Raw genomic sequence first — 26,565 nt, 5'->3', positions numbered from 1 at the left:
CCACTTTTATTTTCTTTAAAAGCGCCAGTACTTCCTCTTCTTTAATCATCATAGTTTCCATAACTTCCCTACTTATTTCCCTTACCTTACACAATTCAATATCCTTCTCCTTAGTGAACACCGAAGAAAAGAAATTGTTCAAAATCTCCCACATCTCTTTTGGCTCCACACAAAGCTGTCCACTCTGATTCTCTAAGGGACCAATTTTATCTCTCACTATCCTTTTGCTATTAATATAACCATAGAAACCCTTCGGATTTATTTTCACCTTACTGGCCAAAGCAACCTCGTATCTTCTTTTAGCTTTTCTAATTTCTTTCTTCAGATTCTTCTTACATTCTTTATATTCCTCGAGCACCTCATTTACTCCATGCTGCCTATATTTATTGCAGATCTCCCTCTTTTTCTGAACCAAGTTTGCAACATCCCTTGAAAACCATGGCTCTCTCAAACTTCTAACCTTTCCTTTCAACCTAACAGGAACATAAAGATTCTGTACCCTCAAAATTTCACCTTTAAATGACCTCCATTTCTCTATTACATCCTTCCCATAAAACAAATTGTCCCAATCCAGTCCTTCTAAATCCTTTTGCATCTCCTCAAAGTTAGCCTTTCTCCAATCAAAAATCTCAACCCTGGGTCCAGTCTGATCCTTCTCCATAATTATATTGAAACTAATGGCATTGTGATCACTGGACCCGAAGTGCTCCCCAACACATACCTCCGTCACCTGACCTATCTCATTCCCTAACAGGAGATCCAACACTGCCCCTTCTCTAGTTGGTACCTCTATGTATTGCTGCAAAAAAACTACACATGGAACACATGGAAGATAGAAAAATGGAGGGCAATGTGGGAGGGAAGGGTTAGATTGATTTTCGAGTAAGCTAAAAGGTTGGCACGGCATTGTGGGCTGAAGGGCCTCTACTGTGCTACAGTGTTCTGTGTTCTGTGATTTAAATTTACCAATTTACCATAGAATCAGATTTTGATTAATTTGTCACAAACATTGTGGTTTTGGAGCAGCAATACAGTGCAATGCATAAAAATTACTGCAAGTTACAATAAGAATATATACTAAATAAATAACAATAATAATAATAATAATTGATAGTATTTAACTTGATAGTAATTAAATTGATAGTAATTGATAATAATTAACATCTGCCAGACAATGCTGAGGATGTTCTACAAGTCTGTGGTTGGCAGTGCTATCATGTTTGCTGTTGTGTGCTGGGGCAGCAGGCTGAGGGTAGCAGACACCAACAGAATCAACAAACTCATTCGTAAGGTCAATGATGTTGTGGGTGTGGAACTGGACTCTCTGACGGTGGTGTCTGAAAAGAGGATGCTGTCTAAGCTGCATGCCATCTTGGACAATGACTCCCATCCACTCCATAATGTACTGGTTAGGCACAGGAGTACATTCAGCCAGAGACTCATTCCACCGAGATGTAACACTGAGCGTCATAGGAAGTCATTCCTACCTGTGGCTATCAAACTTTACAACTCCTCCCTCGGAGTGTCAGACACTCTGAGTCAATAGGCTGGTCCTGGACTTATTTCCACTTGGCATAATTTATTATTAATTATTTATGGTTTTATATTGCTATATTTCTTCACAATTCTTGGTTGGTACGGATGTAATGAAACCCAATTTCCCTTGGGATCAATAAAGTATGTCTGTCTGTCTGTCTGTCTGTCTGATAGATACAGTACTGTGCAGATGTTTTGGGCATGTATACAGTATATAGCAGGGGTGCCTTAGACTTTTGCACAGTACTTCAGTAATTTTATTTGTTGCACTGTACTGCTGCTGAGAAAAAAACAAATTTCTTGACATAGAGTGATGATAAAGCTGATTCTGATATTGTGGACTGAGAGTGGGAAGGGGGCAGGGAGAGGGGAGGAAGTGGGAAGCACCAGAGAGACATTCTGTAATGATCAGTAAACCAATTGTTTGGAGTCAAATGGCCTTGCCTTGTTTCTCAGGGCTGGGTGTCTGCACCCATGCCACCCCCTGACCCATCCCGGCACTCCTCTGCCACCTGTCCCACACCACCCTCGCCACTCCCAACATACCTTGCTCCCACTAGATTTACAAACTTGCTCTCCGCTCCATGTTGACAAATACAGTCCTTAAAGTCTGGAACCCTGGCTGTATATGAAGTAGAACTTCTGCACAGTACCGTTGATGTTTAGATAGATAGAGAGATAGATAGATAGATAGATAGATAGATAGATAGATAGATAGATAGATAGATGGATGGATGGACAGATGGATGGATAGATAGATAGACAGATGGATAGATGGATGGATGGACAGATGGATAGATAGATAGATAGATAGATAGATAGATGGATAGATGATGATGTCAACTCAGGCCTGAGAGGCCAGCATTGGGCATTTTCTTGCCTTACAAGGTGTGGAACGAAAGACCGTGTGTCGCACCACTCCTCACACAGACATTTCGCAGTATTTTTCTTTATTTTATGAAGTTGAGTTGCGAGCTCAACACTCAACCCGGCACAAATGGACAGCATACTTGGGAATGGCCCGACTGGATTTGAACCCAGGAACCTCCGTTCCGGAATCCGGCGCTGATGTCACTGCTCCACCAGCTGACCCATGGATAGGTGCATGGCTAGATAGTCAGGCAGATAGATAGATAGAATAAATAAGTAGTACGAAAAGCAAAATCGTGAGTTTGTGTTCATGGGTTCATGGATTGTTCAGAAATCTGATGGTAGAGGGGCAGATTGTTGAGTGTGTTTCTAACCCTAACCTGCACCTCGTCCACAGTACTGCGATGAGGAGGGGCAGGTGAGGTGTACCTTGGTTGGGGCGAAGGAGGGAAATACATGGTCTTGTTTCTACAGTTGTGTGACACTACACTCGTTCTGATCTCATGTCTCTTTCCCCTTACTCTGTGTCCCAGGTGAAAATTTGGTTCCAGAACAGACGGGCGAAGGAGAGGAAGATTAACAAAAAGAAGATGCAGCAGCAAGCTCAGCAAGCTAGCTCCAGCACCGCCAGCCCCAGGGCGCTGCCAGCAATTGGACTGGTCAGCAGCAGCAGCAACCTTGTCCCCCAGTCCCTGCCCCTCAGCATCAAAGAAGAGTACCTGTCCTAACCCAGCGGCAGCCACCCTGTCCGCCAGCGGCCTCTGCCTCCATCCCCCTCCCCCCATGGCCAATGCGAAGAGAGAGCTCACCAATGGCGATATCACTGTCTGAAGACTGTCACTTCCACCCCCGCGTTGAGAGGAAAGAGGTGGCGATGGGACGGGGCGGAGGGAGGGCTATTTACATAGTTGGGTGGGGTGCGTGGGGAACGGTCACGGGTTGCTCAGGATTCGGGCTTGACCCCTGACCCCTGACCCCAAACGTCAGGTCACCGGTGAGACTTAAATACCTGAGGACATGGTATCAAATGGAAAACGTTGGACACAGATGATGATGGTTCAAGGCCTGTGCCCCAAGGGGGCTTACAGCTTATCTTCCCCATCTGATTGAAACGTGTTTGGATTTACTGATAGATAGGATGTACTATACTTTGTGTGGTTTGAAGACCTTTGGGTTTTTTTCAGACAGAGTAAAAAGATGATATTAGCTTTATTTGTCACATACAAGAGAAAATCTGCAGTTGCTGGAAATCCAGAGCAACACACACAAAATGCTGGAGGAACTCAGCAGGCCAGACAATATCTATGGAAAAGAGTAAGCAGTTGGGCTGGAAAAGATGGAATCTCATTCTGGAACTGGAATGGGCCTTAAATCTGGTCCATTGCAAACTGTACATGGTGGGCAAGATCAGAGGGCACAGCCTCAGAATAGAGAAACATCCATTTAGAACAGAGATGAGGAGGGGTTTCTTTAGCTAGAGGGTGGTGAATCTGTGGAATTCAATGCCACATATGACTATGGAGAATTATCACTGGGTATATTTAAAACAGAGGTTGATAGGTTCTTGATTAATCAGGGCAACAAAGGTTCTATGAAGAAGGAAGGAGAATGGGGTTGAGAGGGATAATAAGTCAGCCATGATGGGATGGCAGAGTAGATTCAATGGGCTGAAGGCCTAATTTTGCTCCAATGTCTTGTGGTTTTCAGGGGAATAAAATGCCTTCTTAAGTACCATTTGGACAGTTCACTGAAATCATCTTTCATTTTGCAGAGCGCATGGGAAAGGTCTCGGCCTGGAATGTTGATGAGCTCAGATAGGCCAGTGACCTTAGGTCATGGGAGCAGATTCTTTCATTTATCTTGTATACGTGGAAACATTCAGTGATATGCAGTGTTTGTGTTAACAACCAACACAACCTAACGATGAGCTGGGGACAGCCCGCAGTTTTGCCACACATTCCAGTGCCAACATAACATGACTGCGGTGGTTGACAGAACAACAACAGCAAAACAAGCCACGTTCCTCCCTCCCTCATTGGATGAGCTTGAGACAGGTAGAATAACAACATTTAAAATACAGGTTCAGATTCACATTCACTTATTTATCACTCCTACATGGAAACAACAGTAAAATGTGCCGTTTGTGTAAACAACCGACATCCCCAAGGAGGCAAGTGTGGCCGCACATTCCGACACCAACATATCCTGCCCACAGTGCTCGGCAGAACAACACAGAACGCAGCTAAAGAAATGGCAAAGCAACTCCCTTTCCTTCCTCACACGCACCTATCCTCTCACACCCTCATTTCCCACCTATCCTCTCACAACCTCATTTCCCTCCTACCCTCTCACAGCCCTATTTCCCACCTATCCTCTCACTCCCTCATTTCCCTCCTATCCTCTCACTCCCTCATTTCCTTCCTATCCTCTCACAGTCCCATTTCCCTCCTATCCTCTCACTCCCTCATTTCCCTCCTATCCTCTCACAGTCGCATTTCCCTCCTATCCTCTCACTCCCTCATTTCCCTCCTATCCTCTCACTCCCTCATTTCCTTCCTATCCTTTCTCAGCCTCATTTCTCTCCTATCCTCTCATTTCCCTCCTACCCTCTCACAGCCCCATTTCCACAGATGCTGCCTGACCTGCTGAGTTTCCCAAGCACTTTGCTTCTTTTTGCTCCAGCTTCCAGCATCTACAGTCTGAGAGTCATAGAGCACTACAGCACAGAAACAGGCCATGTGGCCCATTTAGTCCATGCTGAACCATCATTCAGCTTAGCTCCATTGAACCTGCACTTGGACCATATCCCTCCATATCCTTGCCATCCATGTACCTATCCAAATTTCTCTTCAATGTTGAAATCAAATCCACATCCCCCATCGATCCACCCTCTCACCATTCTCCGAGTGAAGAAGTTGCTCCTCATGTTCCTCTTAAACATTTCACCTTGCACCCTTAACCCATGACCTCTAGTTGTAGTCCCACCCAAACTCAGTGGAAAAAGCCTGCTTGCATTTACCCTATCTATACCCCTCATAATTTTGTATACTTCTATCAAACTCCACTCAATCTTTTACATTCTAGGGATAAAATCCTAACCTATTCACCCTTTCCTTATAACTCAGCTCTTATATGTTTTAAGGTCTGGAAAGTTTAGCCCCAGTTGATTTATTGTCTCCTCATGGGATAATTCTCCATTGGAGGTGAAAGTTTGTAACTGTCCCTTCATTCCTGGGGCTGTCGACAATATTGCAGGCAGAGTCTCGGTGTAACTGGCAGTGAGATATGTTTACCCTGACAAAGGGTCTCCACCTGAAACATCAGTAGTTTATTCCTCCAGCTGCTCTGAGACTCAAACTCTCCTGCAAGAAAATGGCCACCAGATCATTCATCTACCTAAACGTTATTTTCATAAGGATACCCATTTCTTCTCGAACACTAACACACTTCAAGCTCTCATCATATAACAGTTGCAATTTGCTATTTTATTCCCTACAAACATAGGGGCAGGTGTTTTACACAGACATTGGTGGGTGCCTGGAATGTGCTGCCTGGGGTGGGGTAGCAGCAGAACCACTGGAGACTTCTAAGAGACATTTAGATAGGCTCATGAATCTGAGGAAAATGGAAGGAAAGGGGATTAGTTTATCTGAACATTTGATTACTAATTGAATTGGTTCAGCACAACATTGTGGGCCGAAGGGCCTGTTTCTGTGCAGTATGGGTCTACGTTCTATATAAAAGATCACGTTTTTGCCTCATATTCTATTTCCCATGTCCTTGCCCATTTAAATCCACCTCAGCCTCCTCATAAGAGCTAATATTGCCCTCAAAATTATATTATCAACAAACTATATTTATGATGTGATCTTCCTTTTAACTCTTGGAAGGAGTAATCACATCATTTTGTTCAAAACCTTTGCTAGTGTTGGAAGTAGAAATTGGGGATACTGGGGCTGTTTAACCAACCATCCAAAACCATCCAATCATTGACAAGGAGTATGTTTGCAGTTTGATTAGCCGATAAGACGGGCCGCTCTGATTGGGTGGGTTGTCCAGCTACTGAATGGAGTGCTTTGCAAAGGCATTGGAGGGAGGTGGGTGAGTGTGTGATGGGGCCCTGAGGTTTGTTTAATGTGTGTTGATAGGACTATCCTCAGTGTAATGTGGTGGTGGGATCCTCTGTATGTCAGTGAGACCCAATGTAGATTGGGAGACCACTTCGCTGAGTGCCTATGCTCTGTCCGCTTGGAAAAGAGGGATCTCCCGGTAGCCACCTATTTCAATTCTACTTCCCATTCCTATTCTGACACGTCTATCCACAGCCTCCTCTACTGTCGTGATCAGGCTACGCTCAGGCTGGAGGAGCAACATCTTATACTCTGTCCAGCTTGATGGCATGAACATCGATTTCTCCAACTTCTGGTAATACCCTCCCCAGTTCATCAATCCCCGTTCCTTGTTCCCTCTCTCGGCTTATCTTCTTACCTGCCCATCACCACCCCCTGGTGCTCCTTCTCCCTCTCTTTTTCCATGGTTTTGTGCCCTTTTCTATCAGATTCCTACTTCCCCAGCCCTTTACCTTTTTCACCAATCAACTTCTCAGCTCCTTATTTCACCCCTTCCCCCTCCCAATTTCACCCATCACCCACCACCTTGTACTTATTCCTCTCCTCATCCCACCTTCTTGCTCTAACTTCTCATCTTTTTTCCAGTCCTGATGAAGGATCTTGGTCCGAAACATTGACTGTTTATTCCTCTCCATATATGCTGCCTGGCCTGCTGAGTTCCTCCAGCATTTTGTGTGTTGTGTAGAAACTTTAATGACATTATTACAATGGGCTTGCCTTCTGATTCTTAAATGTGGAACGAATTTGCTGTGTATTGTTTGTGATTTGTATATAGTCAATGAAAGTTTAGAATCATGAACCATTCCCTTGACTCCAATCAAATTTGTCTGCTGAATGGGTCATTATACACACACCCTGTGGATTGAGTGGTGTTAGACATGATCATTAGCCAACATGAGTGAATATTGTGTGCCTCGTCATCTAACTATCACCTCCCCTGGTGCTCCTCCTCTTTCCCTTTCTCCCATAGTACATTGTCCACTCCTATCAGATTCCTTCATCTTCAACCCTTTACCTCTTCCACCTATTCACTTCCCAACTTCTCATTTCACCTCCCCTCCCCAAACCACCCACCTTTCCCCCTGGCTTGTACTCTTTCTCCTCCACCCAGCTTCTTAATCTGGCTTCTGTCCCCTTACTTTCCAAGCAACACACGCAAAATGCTGGAGGAACTCAGAAGGCCAAGCAGCATCAATGGAAAAGAGTACAGTCAACGTTATGGGCCAAGACCCTCCTCATCCCTTACTTTCCAGTCTTGATGAAGGGTGTCTACTCGAAATGTCAGCCATTCATCCCCTCCACAGATGCTGCCTGACCTGCTGAGTTGCTCCAGCATTTTATGTGTTGCTCACTGTATGGAAATAAAGATTGCTTGGAGTGTATTGAATAATCAATGGGAGGCAACATTGTGTGTTAAGATGGCATGGGTGAAGCACGGTGATGATTTGCTGGCAGCAAACAAACCTATCGATTACTGTATTAATCACACGTTTTTGTCAGATACGATCACTGTAATCAATAGCCTGTAACTTCCCTTTCGGAGCTGAGCTTCTGAATCACCTGAACGACCTGGCGTATTCGCAATGGGACCTGAAGCATCAAAGGTGCAGGACAGCTGTGGCATGACAGAGATAGGCCGAATTCAGGCGAGGAGCCTGGGCTCAAGAGCGGACAATGAACCAATGTTTGTCCGCTGCCAGAGCGGACCTGGAGACGATTTGATGCGGCAGTAACTGAGGCGAGGCAACGGGGTCTGGTCCTGAGACTGAGAGCAAGAAGTGACCTGATGTTTGGCTGACTGAAGTGTCAGGCCACATTGAAAAGGTCAGGGTGTCGGGGCCAGAGGCGAGTGACTGGTGTTCAGCTCATTGCTCTGCAAGAATGATTTGTCTCTGCGCAGAACTGAGGCTGTGTCCTGCAACTAACGGACCGCAATGGCTTCGTGGCTGTGGACTCACTTTCATGCACTTCAGTTCCGAAAGTTATTTCCTTCCTTTTATTGTTTGCACTATTTGTTTTTCTCTGCCCATTGCGTGTTTGTTGGTCTTTTTTTAATGGGTTCTATTGGGTTTCTTTGTTTTGTGGTTGCCTGTAAGGAAATGAATCTTAAGGTTGTATATAGTTATACATACTTTGATAATAAATGTACTTTGAACTTTGAACTTCAAATGTATTCATTAGCTGATGGGAGTGAAGATCATGAAGAATGAAGATTGCATAGGACATATTCATTAGCCAAATGGGAATGAAGATTATGTGGGTCGTATTCACTAACCAATGGGAATGAAGATTGCATGGGGCATATTTATTAGCTAATGAGATTGGCAATTGCATGAGGCATATTCATGAGTCAGTAGAATTGGAGGTTGCATGGGGCATCTTCTTTGGCCAATGGGAGTGGAGATTGCATGGCACATATTCATTAGCTTATTGAAATTTAGAACATATGAGGCATATTCTCTGGCCAATGGTAGTGAAGATCATGTGGAGCATATTCATTAGCCAATAGGAGTGAAGGTTATGTCGGTTGTATACATTAGCCAATGGGATTGAAGATTACATGGGGTTTATTCATTAGCCAATAGCAGTGAAGATTGCTTGGGAGGTACAGGAAACCTGTACTATCAGGAAATCTGCTCTGTAAGCCCCAGTGTTTCTCTTAAGGCTTGTCCACCATTGTACTCTTTCAACCCCGATCCTCAAAGACCTACCTCACCACCTCTCGGCCCCTCAGCCTCCTCCCAAATCCATTAGCCCAGTCTCTTGGAAAAGGCAAGGAAAGAGAAGCATGGCTGACTCATTTACATGGGCATTTGGCCAAAGTGCTGGAGTCCCTACAGCAAAGAGCTGAGGAGATAGTGGTCTGTACCCAGGCCACTCCAGCTGCTCCTGTATGAGATCCCTGGGCCACACATTGGTGTGGATGTTTCCTAAACATTTCACTCTTTCCTGAAACCTACAATCTCAGGAGATTTCCCACCTTTAAGGGATGACCATTGAAATCTCTCCAGATAATTTCCTGGGTCCTAGAGTAGCTGCAACAGGAAACAAGACAATAGGAACAGGAACAGGGGCCTTGCCCTGTCAAAACTACCCCAGGCACCATCCTCATTTTGGTGCCAGTTGCATGACCCCTCAATTTTCTAATAGAACAGTACAGCTTTGGCCCACAATGTTGTACTGTACTAATTAAATTAGAAATCAAATGGTAACCTAACTAATCTGCTCTGCCTACACAATGTCCTTCCATTCTCATTACATTCATCTGCCTATCTAAACATCACTTAAAAATGTCTAATGTTTCCATCTCTACCACCGCCCAGGCAGCACATTCCAGGCACCCACCACTCTCTGTAGAAAAAAAGCTTGTCCTTCACATCTCCTTTGAAATGATCCCCTCACCTTAAATGCATGCCCTCTGGTATTAGACATTTCAACCCTGGGAAAAAGATACCGTCTATCTACTCAGTCTATTTTCCCTCCTCCTCCCCTCTTCATCTATTTTCCACGCTGGTCTCTTACCTCTTCTCGCCTGCCTATCACTTTGTGTTGGATCCCCTCCTCCTCCTCCTATGATCCACTCCTCTCTCCTATCCAGGCCTTTACCTTTTCCACTCACTTGGTTTCACCTATCACCTTCTAGCTGTCCGTCCTTCTTCCTCCCACCCCCCCCACTTTTTATTCTGGCACCTTCCCCCTTCCTTTCCAGTCCTGATGAAGGGTCCTGATCTGAAACGTTGACCGTGGATACTGCCTGACCTCCAGCAATTTGTGTGTGAGTCCAAAGTAAAGTTGGGTTTAACAGGAAGGTTCAAGAATCTGAGGACAGTGGGAAAGAAGCTGTTGCTGTTTTAGAGTCTGATACATAAGGGATATTTAAGAGACTCTTCGATAGGTACGTGGATGATAGAAAAATGGAGGGCTATGTGGGAAGGAAGAGTTCAATTGATCTTGGAGTAGGTTGAAAAGCTGGCATAACATTGCGGGCTGAAGGGCCTGCTCTATATTTTAATCTATTCAGGTGTAGTAACACATTTAAAAGTCACTTGGACAGGTACATCGATAGGAATGGTGAGGGACATGAACTAAACGGAGGAAAGCGCGACTCACTTAGATATAGGCTGTGGTCGGCATGAACAAGCTAGGCCGAGGGGATCCGTTTCTGTGCTGTGACCCTCCTGAGACCCCTTGGGGTCGCCTCACCTTCTAAGCTCCAATGGATACAAACCCTGCCTCTGCCCCACTCTTTGGCCATTCAACCACTCCAGTGGCGAACGAATCCAGCATTAAAAGGATTTCCTTTATTTGAAACATACAGTGAAATGAGTTGTTTGCATCAAATCAAATCAGTGAAGATTGTTCTGGGCAGCCCACAAATATCACCACACCGCTGGCACCACCAGAGTACGCTCACAGTTTAGTCACCCTAACTGGTATGTGGGAGGAAACCAGAGCACCTGGAGGAAACCCACATGGACACAGGGAGAATATAGAAATTCCTTACGGACAGCGGCGGGTGTCGGACTCTGATCTTAGAGCTGGCGCTGCAATTAGAATTGTGCTAACTGCTATGCAACTGGGATGTGGGAGGACAGAAAAACCCAGGGAACACAGGACATAGAATAGTACAGCACAGTACAGGCCCTTCGGCCCACAATGTTGTGCCAACCCTTAAACTCTGCCTCCCATATATCCCCCCACCTTAAATTCCTCCATATACCTGTCTAATAGTCTCTTAAATTTCATTAGTGTATCTGCCTCCACCACTGACCCAGGCAGAGCATTCCACGCACCAACCACTCTCTGAATGAAAAACCTTCCTCTAATATCCCCCTTGACCTTCCCTCCCCTTACCTTAAAGCCATGTCCTCTTGTACTGAGCAGTGGTGCCCTGGGGAAGAGGTGCTGGCTGTCCACTCTGTCTATTCCTCTTAATATCTTGTACACCTCTATCACGTCTCCTCTCATCCTCCTTCTCTCCAAAGAGTAAAGCCCTAGCTCCCTTAATCTCTGATCATAATGCATACTCTCTAAACCAGGCAGCATCCTGGTAAATCTCCTCTGTACCCTTTCCAATGTTTCCACATCCTTCCTATATTGAGGCGACCAGAACTGGACACAGTACTCCAAGTGTGGCCTAACCAGAGTTTTATAGAGCTGCATCATTACATTACGTCTCTTAAACTCTATCCCTTGACTTATGAAAGCTAACACCCCATAAGCTTTCTTACCTATCCTATCTACCTGTGAGGCAACTTTCAGGGATCTGTGGATATGTACCCCCAGATCCCTCTGCTCCTCCACACTACCAAGTATCCTGCCATTTACTTTGTACTCTGCCTTGAAGTTTGCCCTTCCAAAGTGTACCACCTCACATTTCTCCGGGTTGCACTGTGGGTCAGGAGCGTTCCCGGATTCCTGCGGATTTGCCCAAAGTGGGGGGAGAGTGGAACTCACCCCCACAGGGGAGGACTGAGTGGAACTGTGTTACTCTGTTCACGAGGTAAAGGCTGGGAGAGGATGTCAGACGATGGGAAGGCGATGTGGTTGTACGATTATCGAGAGTTGTAAATTCCATTCTGCTCAAGTCACCGCACGGTCGGCCTCCACATGATCCCTGGGCGTGGAGTCCAAAGACCGAAACAAATGTGCATGTGAGCAAATTATTATCATCCGACTAAAGAAATTCCTCCTCTTCTCAGTGCTAGACAGACAGTCCTCTATTCTGGGTCCCACAGCAGGGAAACGGGCTCTCTAGCCCAAGCTGTCCCCACCCGGGATTCTCAACCTTTTTAATGCCATGGACCCCTAACATTAACCTAGGTGTCTGTGGACCCCAGGTTGGGAACCCCTGCAATAAACCATTCCAGTCCATGTTCCTGTCCAAATAGCCTAATTTGTGAATTGAAGGCAAACAGCTGTTCTCAGCTCCCATTACAAGTCCACAAGACCATAAGACACAGGAACAGAATTAGCCCATTCAGCCCATTGAGACTGCTCCACCATTCCATCATGGCTGATTTATTATCCCTCTCAATTTATTCTCCTGCCTTCTCCCCATAAGCTCTGACACCCTGTCTAATCACAAAACTATCAGCCTCCACTTTAAATAAACCTAATGACTTGGCCTCCACAGCCATCTGTGGTAATTAATTCCACAGATTCACCACCTCCAGCTAACAAAATTCCTCCTCATCTGTTTTAAATGGATGTCCTCTATTCTGAGACTGTGTCCTCTGGTCCTAAACTCTCCCATTTGTAGGAAACACCCTCTCCACATCCACTCTGTCTAGGCCTTTCAATATTGAATAGGTTTCAATGGGTATCCCATAATACCTCTGAACTCCAGTGAGTACAGGCCCAGGGCCATCAAACTCTCCCAAGCCTGATCTTGTGAACATCCTCTGGACCCTCTCCAACACCAGCACACTCTTTATTAGATAAGGGGCCTAAAACTGCTCACAATACTCCCAGTGAGCTACCAGTGGCTTATAAAGCCTCAGCATAACATCCTAGTTTTTATATTCTTTCTAGACCTCTCAAAGTGAATGCTAACATAGCATTTTCTTTCCCTACCACCTCCCGATTTCCACACTGACCTCGTCCTCCTCCACTGCGAGGCTGAGGCCAGAAACAAACTAGAAGAACAGGCCTGCAGACTGCCCCGGGTCATCTACAACCTGACTCCATGAACACCGAAATCTCCAACTTCAGGTAACCTGCTCTCCATCCCAGCATCTCATACTCCCCCTGGGTTGTCTCTGACCTGACCACATCAACACTGAATTGTCCAGATTCCGGTAAGCTCTGTCCTTTGTCTCTCCTACTGATCCATCCAGTTTCTCCTACACTCAGCCCAACCATCTCCGTTTCTCCCCCCCCCCATCCCTTTCATCCGACCATCACCCAAACACTCCTCTCACTGTGTCCCTTCCCCCCACTGTTCCCATCTGTCCTCCCTTTAGAACAGAGCTGAGGAGGAATTTCTTTAGCCAGAGAGTGGTGAATCTGTGGAATTCATTGCAACTGAGAGCTGTGGAGGCCAAGTCATTGGGTATACTTAAAGTGGAGTTTGACAGGCTCTTGATTAGTCAGGGCTTCAAAGGTTACGGGAGAAGACAGGAGGGTAGGGTTGAGAGGGAAAATAAATCAGCTGTGATGGAATGGCAGAGAAGACTTGATGGGCTGAATGGTCTATTTCTCCTCCCAGATTCTGTGGCCCTATGGTCTGGAGGGACACACCTCTATCTGAGGTTGCGCCCTCTGGCCCAAGTTAGTTCGTTTCTCACCATGCCTCGTGGTGCATAAGGTGGCATCAGGACTGACGAAGGGTCTCGACCCGAAACGTCGACAGCGTTTCTCCCTGTAGATGCTGCCTGGCCTGCTGTGTTCCACCAGCATTTTGTGTGTTGTTGTTTGAATTTCCAGCATCTGCGGATTTCCTCATGTTTGCTCACATGAAATCTCAGCTAGTTTGCCAGAGGGCATTTGGGGGACTCTGAAATCAGCTGGAAGAACATTCTATGGCCCGATTAAACCAAAATTGAGCTTTTTGGCCATCAGGCTAAATGCTATGTTTGGCATAAGTGAAACACTGCACATCATCAAAATCACACCACCCCTTACTGTGGTGATGGCTGCATCACGCTGTGGGGATGCTTCACTGCAGCAGGCCCTGGAAGGCTTGTGAAGGTAGAGGGTAAAATGAATGCAGCAAAATACAGGGAAATCCTGGAGGAAAACCTGATGCAGTCTGCAAGAGAATTGTGACTTGGAGACAATGACCCCAAGTATAAAATCAAAGCTATACAGGCTCCAAAACAACAAAGTTAATGTCCTGGAGTGGCCAAGTGAGAGTCCAGACCTCAATCCAATTGAGAATTTGTGGCTGGACTTGAAAAGGGCTGTTCACTCACAATCCCCGTGCAATCTGACAGAGCTTGAGCAGTTTTATAAAGAAGAATGGGGGAAAATTGCAGTGTCCAGATGTGCAAAGCTGATAGAGACCTATCCACACAGACTCAAGGCTGTAATTGCTGCCAAAGGTACATCTACTAAATACTGACTTGAAGGGCTGAAAACTTATGCAATCAATCAGTTTGTGTTTTATATTTGTAAGTGATTGAGGTCACTTTATAGAGATCTGTTTTCACTTTGACATGAAAGACTCGTTTTCCGTTTGATCATTGTTTAAAAAAAGCCAAATTAAATACACTGTAGTTCAATGTGGTAAAACAACTAAACATGAAAACTTTCAAGGGAGGGTGGTGAATACTTTTTATAGGCACTGCATGTCTCTGATGGTGGGGTAGGCTGGTGCTGGTGATGTGCCGGGTAGTTTTGACTACCCGTTGTAAAGTCATCCTGTCCACCGCAGTGGAGTTTCCGTAGCATGCAGGGTGATCTCTGTCACACATCTGTAGAATGACGTGAGTGTAGAAGTGCAAAGTCCAGCTCTCGTCACCCTCTATCCTGATTGTGTGGAATGTGTTCTGGGTCCATGAGAATCCTAACATCAGTGGGGCCCGACTGAATGTAGATTGCGGAACCAACTCATCAGCAGGTGTGATTTCCCAATGACCACCCATTTCAATTTGGCTTCCTATTCCCATTCCGTCATGTTTGCCCATAATCTCATCCACAGCCATGGTGAGGTTACTCTCAGGCTGGAGGAACAACACTGCATACGTAATTTATCCCCCCTCCCCTTCTCTCTTGATGAAGGGTTTCAGCCCGAAATGTCGACTGCTCTTTCCCCTCCTGCCTGACCTAGTGAGTTCCTTTAGCGTTTTGTGTGTATGTCAGTCCCGGATCAGCTTAGCCAAATAAAATGTGGTGGTGGAATAATGTTAAATGATGCAGAAATCCTACAACTTAATGCATTTGTTTCTTTGATCAGCTTTTAACTATTTATGTCAGGTTAAAATTGCAAACATTAACGACCCATTGTGTTTGTATTAAGGATGACAATATGAAGCAGCTTAAATCAAGCTGGTGTAATTACAGCAGGTTCACTTCCACCAACTCTTCACATTTCAGCTATAATTTAATTATTGAATACACAAAGAAGCAGTGTACTAATAACACTGATGAGTTCATGGGTGTCAACATCTCTGAGGATCTATCCTGGGCCCAACATCTTGATGCAATTACAAAGAAGGTACGTCAGTGGCTATACTTCACTGGGGGTTTGAGGAGAGGGTATGTAACAAAGACTCTTGCAGTTTCTCCAGATGTGCCATAAAGAATACTGTAACTGGTTGCACCCCTGTCTGGTATGGAGAGGCCACTGCACAGGATCAGAAAAAGCTGCAGGAAGTTGAAAGCTCAACCAGCTCTGTCTTAGGCACCAGCCTCTCCAGCATTGAGGACAACTTCAAAAAGCAATGCCTAAAGATGGTGTCATCCATCGAGGACCACCATCACCCGGGACGTGCCACCATCACCCGGGACGTGCCACCATCACCCGGGACGTGCCACCATCACCCGGGACGTACCACCATCACCCGGGACGTACCACCATCACCCGGGACGTGCCACCATCACCCGGGACGTGCCACCATCACCCGGGACGTGCCACCATCACCCGGGACGAGCCACCATCACCCGGGACGTGCCACCATCACCCGGGACATGCCACCATCACCCGGGACGTGCCACCATCACCCGGGACGTGCCACCATCACCCGGGACGTGCCACCATCACCCGGGACGTGCCACCATCACCCGGGACGTGCTACCATCACCCGGGACGTGCCACCATCACCCGGGACGTGCTACCATCACCCGGGACGTGCCACCATCACCTGGGACGAGCCACCATCACCCGGGACATGCCACCATCACCCGGGACGTGCCACCATCACCCGGGACGTGTCACCATCACCCGGGACGTACCACCATCACCCGGGATGTGCCACCATCACCCGGGACATGCCACCATCACCCGGGACGAGCAACCATCACCCGGGACATGCCACCATCATCCGGGATGTGCCACCATCACCCAGGACGTGCCACCATCACCCGGGACGTGCTACCATCACCCGGGACGTGTCACCATCATCCGGGATGTGCCACCATTGGCAGGAGGTACAGGAGGCAGAGAATCCACATTCGACACTTCAGCAACAGCTTTGTCCCCTCCACGGTCAGATTAATGAATGGACAATTAACCCATGAACATTATCTCAGTGCTTTTTTGCTCATCTTTGCACTATTTGTAAATTTCACTACAAATCCCAGTGATATTAAACCTGATTCTAATTCTGATTCTGAATCTAATGTTAACTCTCTTCTGGGAACTTGGAGATGAAAGGAGCCAGACTCCCTTTAGAAAGCATTTTGCAACTGTACAGCACTCTGTGTGGACGATTGTGTACAGTTCTGATGCCCCACTAAAGGAAGAATGTGGAGGCTTCAGGGAGGGTGTAGGAGAGGTTTATCGGGATGCTGCCTGGTTTAGAGAGAATGTGCTAAAATGAGAGGTTAGATAAACTTGGGTTGTTTTCTCCGGAGTGGTGGAGGCCGAGGGGAGATCAGAGAGAGGTTTTTATGATTGAGGGGCATGGAGAGGGCAGATAGGGAGTATCTTTTTCCCCCAGGGTGTAAATGTCAAAAATAGAGAGCATGCATTTATGATGAGAAGGGCAACATTTACAGGGTGTGTGTGAGAAAGTTTTCTTTCAGCTAGAGTGTGGTGTGCGTCTGGAATTTTCTGCCAGGCAGGTGGTGGACACGAATACGACAGTAACATTTAAGAGGCATTTAGAGAGACACGGGATGGAGGGAGGTTGTCCATATGTTGCCAAACAGGATTAGTTAGAGTAGCATCATGGTCAGCACAGACATGATGGGCCGAAGAGCCTGCTCCATTTTCACACTCAGTGACACCTGTACACGTGTTTGTTAATGTAATCAACCAATCATGTAGCAACAACTCAACGCAGAAAGGCATGCAGACATGGTCAAGAGGTTCAGTTGTTGTTCGGATTAAACATCAGAATGGAAAAGAAATGTGATCTAAGTGACTTTGTGAAATACAGTGGCAGTTCTATAGACAATAGACAATAGGTGCAGAAGTAGACCATTCGGCCCTTCGAGCCTGCACCGCCATTCTGAGATCATGGCTGATCATCTACTATCAATACCCGGTTCCTGCCTTGTCCCCATATCCCTTGATTCCCCTATCCATGAGATACCTATCTAGCTCCTTCTTGAAAGCATCCAGAGAATTGGCCTCCACTGCCTTCCAAGGCAGTGCATTCCAGACCCCCACAACTCTCTGGGAGAAGAAGTTTTTCCTTAACTCTGTCCTAAATGACCCTACCCCTTATTCTCAAACCATGCCCTCTGGTACTGGACTCTCCCAGCATCTGGAACATATTTCCTGCCTCTATCTTGTCCAATCCCTTAATAATCTTATATGTTTCAATCAGATCCCCTCTCAATCTCCTTAATTCCAGCATGTACAAGCCCAGTCTCTCTAACCTCTCTGCGTAAGACAGTCCAGACATCCCAGGAATTAACCTTGTGAATCTACGCTGCACTTCCTCTACAGCCAGGATGTCCTTCCTTAACCCTGGAGACCAAAACTGTACACAATACTCCAGGTGTGGTCACACCAGGGCTCTGTACAAATGCAAGAGGATTTCCTTGCTCTTGTACTCAATTCCCTTTGTAATAAAGGCCAACATTCTATTAGCCTTCTTCACTGCCTGCTGCACTTGCTCATTCACCTTCAGTGACTGATGAACAAGGACTCCTAGATCTCTTTGTATTTCTCCCTTACCTAACTCTACACCGTTCAGATAATAATCTGCCTTCCTGTTCTTACTCCCAAAGTGGATAACCTCATACTTATTCACATTAAACGTCATCTGCCAAGTATCTGCCCACTCACCCAGCCTATTCAAGTCACCCTGAATTCTCCTAACATCCTCATCACATGTCACACTGCCACCCAGCTTAGTATCATCAGCAAACTTGCTGATGTTATTCTCAATGACTTCATCTAAATCGTTGATGTAAATTATAAACAGCTGTGGTCCCAATACCAAGCCCTGTGGCACTCAACTAGTCACCACCTGCCATTCCAAGAAACACCCATTCACTGCTACCCTTTGCTTTCTATCTGCCAACCAGTTTTCTATCCATGTCAATGTCTTCCCCTCGATGCCTTGAGCTCTGATTTTACCCAAAAATCTCCTATGTGGGACTTTATCAAGTGCCTTCTGAAAATCAAGGTACACTACATCCACTGGATCTCCCTTGTCTAACTTCCTGGTTACATCCTCGAAAAACTCCAATAGATTAGTCAAGCATGATTTGCCCTTGGTAAATCCATGCTGGCTCGGCCCAATCCTATCACTGCTATCTAGATATGCCACTATTTCATCTTTAATAATGGACTCTAGCATCTTCCCCACTACTGATGTTAGGCTGACAGGACGATAGTTCTCTGTTTTCTCCCTCCCTCCTTTCTTAAAAAGTGGGATAACATTAGCCATTCTCCAATCCCCAGGAACTGATCCTGAATCTAAGGAACATTGGAAAATGATTACCAATGCATCTGCAATTTCCAGGGCCACCTCCTTTAGTACCCTAGGGTGCAGACCATCTGGACCTGGGGATTTGTCAGCCTTCAGTCCCATCAGTCTACTCATCACCGTTTCCTTCCTAATGTCAATCTGTTCCATTTCCTCTATGTCCTTGGCCCATCCATACATCTGGGAGATTGCTTGTGTCTTCCTTAGTGAAAACAGATCTAAAGTACTCATAAAATTCTTCTGCCATTTCTCTGTTTCCCATAATAATTTCACCCAATTCATTCTTCAAGGGCCCAACATTGTTCTTAACTATCTTCTTTCTCTTTACATACCTAAAAAAGCTTTTGCTATCCTCCTTTATATTCCTGGCTAGCTTGCGTTCATACCTCATTTTTTCTCCCCGTATTGCCTTTTTAGTTAAGTTTTGTTTTTCCTTAAAAATTTCCCGATGATCTGTCCTCCCACTCACCTTAGCTCTGTCATACTTCCTTTTTTTTTAATGCTATGCAATCTCGGACTTCCTTTGTCAACCACTGTGGCCCCTTTCCCCCCTTTGAATCCTTCCTTCTCTGGGGGATGAACTGATTTTGCACCTTGTGCATTATTCCCAAGAATACCTGCCATTGCTGTTCCACTGTCTTTTCTGCCAGGCTATCCGTCCAGTCAACTTTGGCCAGCTCCTCCCTCATGGCTCCATAGTTTCCCCTGTTCAACTGCAACACTGACAGCTCCGAGCTGCCCTTATCCTTCTCAAATTGCAGATAAAAGCTTATCATATTATGATCACTACCTCCTAATGGCTCCTTTACTTCAAGATTGCTTACCAAATCCTGTTCATTACACAACACTAAATCCAGAATAGCCTTGTCCCTGGTCGGCTCTCGTACAAGCTGTTCCAAGAATGCATCCCGTAGGCACTCTACAAACTCCCTATCCTGTGGTCCAGCACCAACCTGATTCTCCCAGTTCATCTGCATGTTGAAATCCCCCATAACTACTGCGACATTACCTTTGCCACATGCCAATGTTAACTCCCTATTCAACTTGCACCCAATATCCACGCTGCTGTTTGGTGGCCTGTCGACAACCCCCATTTGGGTCTTTTTGCCCTTACTGTTCCTCAGTTCTATCCACACAGACTCTACTTCTCCTGATCCTATGTCCCCGCTTGCAAAGGACTGAATCTCATTCCTCACCAACAGTGCCACCCCACCCCCTCTGCCCACATTTCTGTCCCTACGATAGCATGTATACCCTTGTACATTCATTTCCCAGGTCTGATCTCCCTGCAGCCATGTCTCCGTTATCCCAACAACATCATAGTTACCCATTCGCACCTGAGCTTCAAGCTCATCCATCTTATTTCTGACACTTCGTGCATTCAGATATAGAATTTTTAGCCCATTTCTCCTCTCTCTGTTTAAATCGCTGCCTATTGTGCTTAACCTAGCTCCTCGAACTCCCATCGGGCTATACGCCCCTAGAATTTTGTTGTCCTTCCTAAATTTACTTATTCTTTCTGCACATTTAACTCCATGTTCCGTCAGACCATCCCTCTGTACATGTGTCCTCCTTATCACTTGTTCCGCCTCACCTTTCTCTACTACTTTCTCTACTATTCCAGTACCGTGTAGTCCCCACCTGTCCTTTATTCTTCATCTCGCTATCCTCTCACATTCTGGATCCCTGCCCCCTGCAAATTTAGTTTAAACCCTCCCAAGAAGCACTAGCAAACTTCCCTGCAAGAATGTTAGTACTGCTCCAGTTCAGGTGTAAACCGTCCCTTTGGAACAGATCCCACCTTCTCTGGAACAAAGTCCAATTATCTACAAACCTGAAACCCTCCCTCCTGCACCATCCTCTCAGCCACATATTAATCTTTATAATCCTTCTGTTCCTTGCCTCACTCGCACTGTGGGGGAAAACACCTCATTAGTGAGAGAGGTCAGAGGAGAATGGCCAGACTGGTCCAAGCTGATGGGTCGGTGACAGTAACTCAAATAACCACGTGATACAGTGGTGGTGTGCAGAAGAGCATCTCTGAACGCACATGTCGACCGTGAAGTGAACGGCTGTAGTGGTAGAAGGCCACAAACATACAGTCAGTGGCCACTTTGTTAGGTGTTGGAGGGGCCCATGAGTGTACGTCTCCCTGGAAAATTAAATAACATTTCTCCTTCAACCTCAACACCAGAATAATTTACTGCCACTGTGTTGGCCCTAACACCTGCTCTGGGATGTACCAAGATTGGAAACTAGAGATACAAATGTAAATTGCCTTCCAGGAACTTGGTGGAGTGTTATTAGGCAAATATGAAGGCAAACCGTCAGTGAAGATGTTGGTGTAAGTGCACAGAAAGCTGATGAGGATATCACTGAATGCCGTCAGTGTATTCAATGAGTCCCGAAGGAGGGTCTCAGATCAAAACGGCAAATATTTACTTACAGGTTGAGTCGATGGTGAGGAAGGCAAATGGAATGTTAACGTACATTTCCGGAGGACTAGAATATAAAAGCAAGGATGTAATGCTGAGGCTTTATAAGGCATTGGTCAGACCACACTTGGAGTATTGTGAACACAAGGAAATCTGCAGATTCTGGAAATTCAAGCAACACACACATTTCTGGTGGAATGCAGCATTTATAGGAAGAAGTACAGTCGACGTTTCGGGTCGAGACCCTCCGTCAGGACAGGAGTGTTGTGAGCAGTTTCCAGCCCCTTATCTGAGGAAAGATGTCCCGGCATTGGAGAGGGTCTGGAGGAGGTTCATGAGAATGATCCCAGGAATGAAAGGGTTAACGTATGAGGAGTGTTCGATGACTCTGGACCTGTACTCACTGGAATTTAGAAGCATGCATGAGTGGCAGATCTCATTGAATCCTCTCGAATATTGAAAGGCCTAGACAGAGTGGCTGTGGAGAGGATGTTTTCTATGGTGGTGGGGGGGTGGTCCAGGACCAGAGGGCACAGCCTCAGAACCGAGGGATGCCATTTAGAATGGAGTTGAGGAGAAAATTCTTCAGCCAGAGGGTGGTGAATCTGTGGAATTCATTGCCACAGATGGTTGTGGAGGATGTCATTGGGTTTGTTTAAAGTGGAAGTTGATAGGTTTTTGATTAGACAGGGTGTCAGGTTATGGGGAAAAGGCAGGAGAATGGGGTTGAGAGGGGCAATAAATCAGCCATGGTGGAATGGGGGAGCAGTTTCGATGGGCTGAATGGTAATTCTACTCCTATATCTATGGTCTAATGGTACAGGAGCCTGAAGACACACACTCAACATTTCGGGAACAGCTTCTTCCCCTCGGCCATCAGATTTCTGAATGGACAATGAACCCATGAACACTACCTCACTACTTTTTTTTTCTTTTCTGCCCTCCTTATCTATCTCAACTTTAAAAAAAAATATATACTTACTGTAATTTGCAGTTTTTATTATTATATATTGCAATGTACTGCTACCTCAACACAACAAATTTCACGACATATGTCAGTAATATTTTTCCTGATTCTGTTTCTGATCACAAACGCTAGAAAATCTGAAGATGCTGAAAATCCAAGAAACACACACAAAATGCTGGAGGAACTCAGCAGGTCAGGCAGCATCCATGGAAATGAGTAAACAGTTGATGTGTCAGGACTGGAAGAAGATATGAGAAGTCAGAGTGAGAGGCGGGCGGACGGGAAGAAGAAATACAAGGTAGTAGGTGATAGATGAAACCGAGAGGCGGGAGGGGTGAAGTGAAGAGCTGGGATGTTGATTGGTGAAAGAGAAGGGAGAATCTGATAGGAGGACAGAAAGCCATGGAAGGGGGAGGAGCACCAGAGAGAGATGATGGGCAGGTAAGGAGATAAGCTGAAAGAAAGAGAAACAGGAACAGGGATGGTAAAGGAGAGGTTATCAAAAATACGAGAAATTGATATTCATGCCATCAAATTTCCATCGACCCAGACAAAATATAAGATGTTCCTCCTCCATCTTGAGTGTGGCCTCATCAAGGCCGTAGTGGAAGCCTTGGGCTGACGTGTCGGAATGAGAAGTGGAATTAAAATGGGTCGCCACTGGAAAATCCCGTTATTTCTGGCGGATGGAGCGAAGGTGCTCAGTGAATCGGTCTCCCAATCTGTGTCAGGTCTCACTGGGATACAGGTGGCCACACCCGGAGCACCGGACACAGTGTATGACCCTAACAAACTCACGGGTGAAGTGTCGCCTCACCTGGAAGGACTGGTTGAGGTCCTGAATGGTAGTGAGGGAGGAGGTGTGGCAGTTGCTCTGCTTGCAAGGAGAAGTGCTGGGAGGGAGATCAGTGGGGAGGGACGAATGAACAAGAAAGTCACGTAGGGAGTGATCCCAGCAGAAAGCAGAAAATGGGGGGGGGGGCGGTGGAGGGAATGATGTGCTTGGTGATTCTAATGTTAACTCTCTTCTGAGAACTAGGAGATGAAAGGAGCCAGACTCCCTTTGGAAAGCATTTTACAAATGTACAACAGTCTGCGTGGACGATTGTGTACAGTTCTGATGCCCCATTATAGGAAGGATGTCGAGGGTGTAGGAGAGGTTTATCGGGATGCTGCCTGGATTGCATACAGTTCTGATGCCCCACTAAAGGAAGAATGTGGAGGCTTCAGGGAGGGTGTAGGAGAGAATTATCGGGATGCTGCCTGGTTTAGAGAGAATGTGCTAAAATGAGAGGTTAGATAAACTTGGGTTGTTTTCTCCGGAGTGGTGGAGGCCGAGGGGAGATCAGAGAGAGGTTTTTATGATTGAGGGGCATGGAGAGGGCAGATAGGGAGTATCTTTTTCCCCCAGGGTGTAAATGTCAAAAATAGAGAGCATGCATTTATGATGAGAAGGGCAACATTTACAGGGTGTGTGTGAGAAAGTTTTCTTTCAGCTAGAGTGTGGTGTGCGTCTGGAATTTTCTGCCAGGCAGGTGGTGGACACGAATACGACAGTAACATTTAAGAGGCATTTAGAGAGACACGGGATGGAGGGAGGTTGTCCATATGTTGCCAAACAGGATTAGTTAGAGTAGCATCATGGTCAGCGCAGACATGATGGGCCGAAGAGCCTGCTCCATTTTCACACTCAGTGACACCTGTACACGTGTTTGTTAATGTAATCAACCAATCATGTAGCAACAACTCAACGCAGAAAGGCATGCAGACATGGTCAAGAGGTTCAGTTGTTGTTCGGATTAAACATCAGAATGGAAAAGAAATGTGATCTAAGTGACTTTGTGAAATACAGTGGCAGTTCTGTGGGGGAAAACACCTCGTTAGTGAGAGAGGTCAGAGGAGAATGGCTGTGGTGAACTACATACACCTGTCTGGACACGCCCCCTGCTGACTGCTCCTGTGGCCCCTCCCACACACCCCTGTATAAAGGCGATTGAGGCCTGAGCCCGGCCTCTCAGTCTCCAGGATGTAGTATGGTGGTCAACCACTGCTTGTTCCTTCTTCCAGTCAATAAAAGCCGATGTCTCGCCTTCACGTCTCAGAGTGAGTTATTGATGGTGCATCAATGGCCAGACTGGTCCAAGCTGATGGGTCGGTGACAGTAACTCAAATAACCACGTGATACAGTGGTGGTGTGCAGAAGAGCATCTCTGAACGCACATGTCGACCGTGAAGTGAACGGCTGTAGTGGTAGAAGGCCACAAACATACAGTCAGTGGCCACTTTGTTAGGTGTTGGAGGGGCCCATGACTGTACGTCTCCCTGGAAAATTAAATAACATTTCTCCTTCAACCTCAACACCAGAATAATTTACTGCCACTGTGTTGGCCCTAACACCTGCTCTGGGATGTACCAAGATTGGAAACTAGAGATACAAATGTAAATTGCCTTCCAGGAACTTGGTGGAGTGTTATTAGGCAAATATGAAGGCAAACCGTCAGTGAAGATGTTGGTGTAAGTGCACAGAAAGCTGATGAGGATATCACTGAATGCCGTCAGTGTATTCAATGAGTCCCGAAGGAGGGTCTCAGATCAAAACGGCAAATATTTACTTACAGGTTGAGTCGATGGTGAGGAAGGCAAATGGAATGTTAACGTACATTTCCGGAGGACTAGAATATAAAAGCAAGGATGTAATGCTGAGGCTTTATAAGGCATTGGTCAGACCACACTTGGAGTATTGTGAACACAAGGAAATCTGCAGATTCTGGAAATTCAAGCAACACACACATTTCTGGTGGAATGCAGCATTTATAGGAAGAAGTACAGTCGACGTTTCGGGTCGAGACCCTCCGTCAGGACAGGAGTGTTGTGAGCAGTTTCCAGCCCCTTATCTGAGGAAAGATGTCCCGGCATTGGAGAGGGTCTGGAGGAGGTTCATGAGAATGATCCCAGGAATGAAAGGGTTAACGTATGAGGAGTGTTCGATGACTCTGGACCTGTACTCACTGGAATTTAGAAGCATGCATGAGTGGCAGATCTCATTGAATCCTCTCGAATATTGAAAGGCCTAGACAGAGTGGCTGTGGAGAGGATGTTTTCTATGGTGGTGGGGGGGTGGTCCAGGACCAGAGGGCACAGCCTCAGAACCGAGGGATGCCATTTAGAATGGAGTTGAGGAGAAAATTCTTCAGCCAGAGGGTGGTGAATCTGTGGAATTCATTGCCACAGATGGTTGTGGAGGATGTCATTGGGTTTGTTTAAAGTGGAAGTTGATAGGTTTTTGATTAGACAGGGTGTCAGGTTATGGGGAAAAGGCAGGAGAATGGGGTTGAGAGGGGCAATAAATCAGCCATGGTGGAATGGGGGAGCAGTTTCGATGGGCTGAATGGTAATTCTACTCCTATATCTATGGTCTAATGGTACAGGAGCCTGAAGACACACACTCAACATTTCGGGAACAGCTTCTTCCCCTCGGCCATCAGATTTCTGAATGGACAATGAACCCATGAACACTACCTCACTACTTTTTTTTTCTTTTCTGCCCTCCTTATCTATCTCAACTTTAAAAAAAAATATATATATACTTACTGTAATTTGCAGTTTTTATTATTATATATTGCAATGTACTGCTACCTCTCTCTTGAATGGATGCATTCAAGAGAGAGTTAGATAGAGCTCTTATAGATAGCGGGGTCAGGGGATATGGGGAGAGGGCAGGAACAGGGTACTGATTGTGTATGATCAGCTATGATCACAGTGAATAGCGGTGCAGGCTAGTAGGGCTGAATGGCCTACTCCTGCACCAACTGTCTATTGTCTATTATTGTCAACACAACAAATTTCACGACATATGTCAGTAATATTTTTCCTGATTCTGTTTCTGATCACAAACGCTAGAAAATCTGAAGATGCTGAAAATCCAAGAAACACACACAAAATGCTGGAGGAACTCAGCAGGTCAGGCAGCATCCATGGAAATGAGTAAACAGTTGATGTGTCAGGACTGGAAGAAGATATGAGAAGTCAGAGTGAGAGGCGGGCGGACGGGAAGAAGAAATACAAGGTAGTAGGTGATA

At 46.0% G+C, this 26,565-nt stretch overlaps 1 protein-coding gene across 1 annotated transcript in view; it reads left to right on the top strand.

Annotated features, from left to right (window-relative positions):
- cdx1b (caudal type homeobox 1 b) overlaps positions 1 to 3,134 on the top strand; it is a 132,579-nt gene extending 129,445 nt beyond the window's left edge. Inside the window, exon 3 of the mRNA XM_059989952.1 lies at positions 2,940 to 3,134. Coding sequence (XP_059845935.1) covers positions 2,940 to 3,134 — 195 coding nt within the window. The remainder of the gene's footprint in view (positions 1 to 2,939) is intronic.
- The last annotated feature ends 23,431 nt before the right edge of the window (positions 3,135 to 26,565 follow it).

This window comes from Hypanus sabinus, chromosome 15 (genome assembly GCF_030144855.1).
Source record: "Hypanus sabinus isolate sHypSab1 chromosome 15, sHypSab1.hap1, whole genome shotgun sequence".
Taxonomy (NCBI): domain Eukaryota; kingdom Metazoa; phylum Chordata; class Chondrichthyes; order Myliobatiformes; family Dasyatidae; genus Hypanus; species Hypanus sabinus.
Note: the sequence above shows the minus strand (reverse complement) of the source record. Positions and strands in the feature narration are given on the sequence as shown.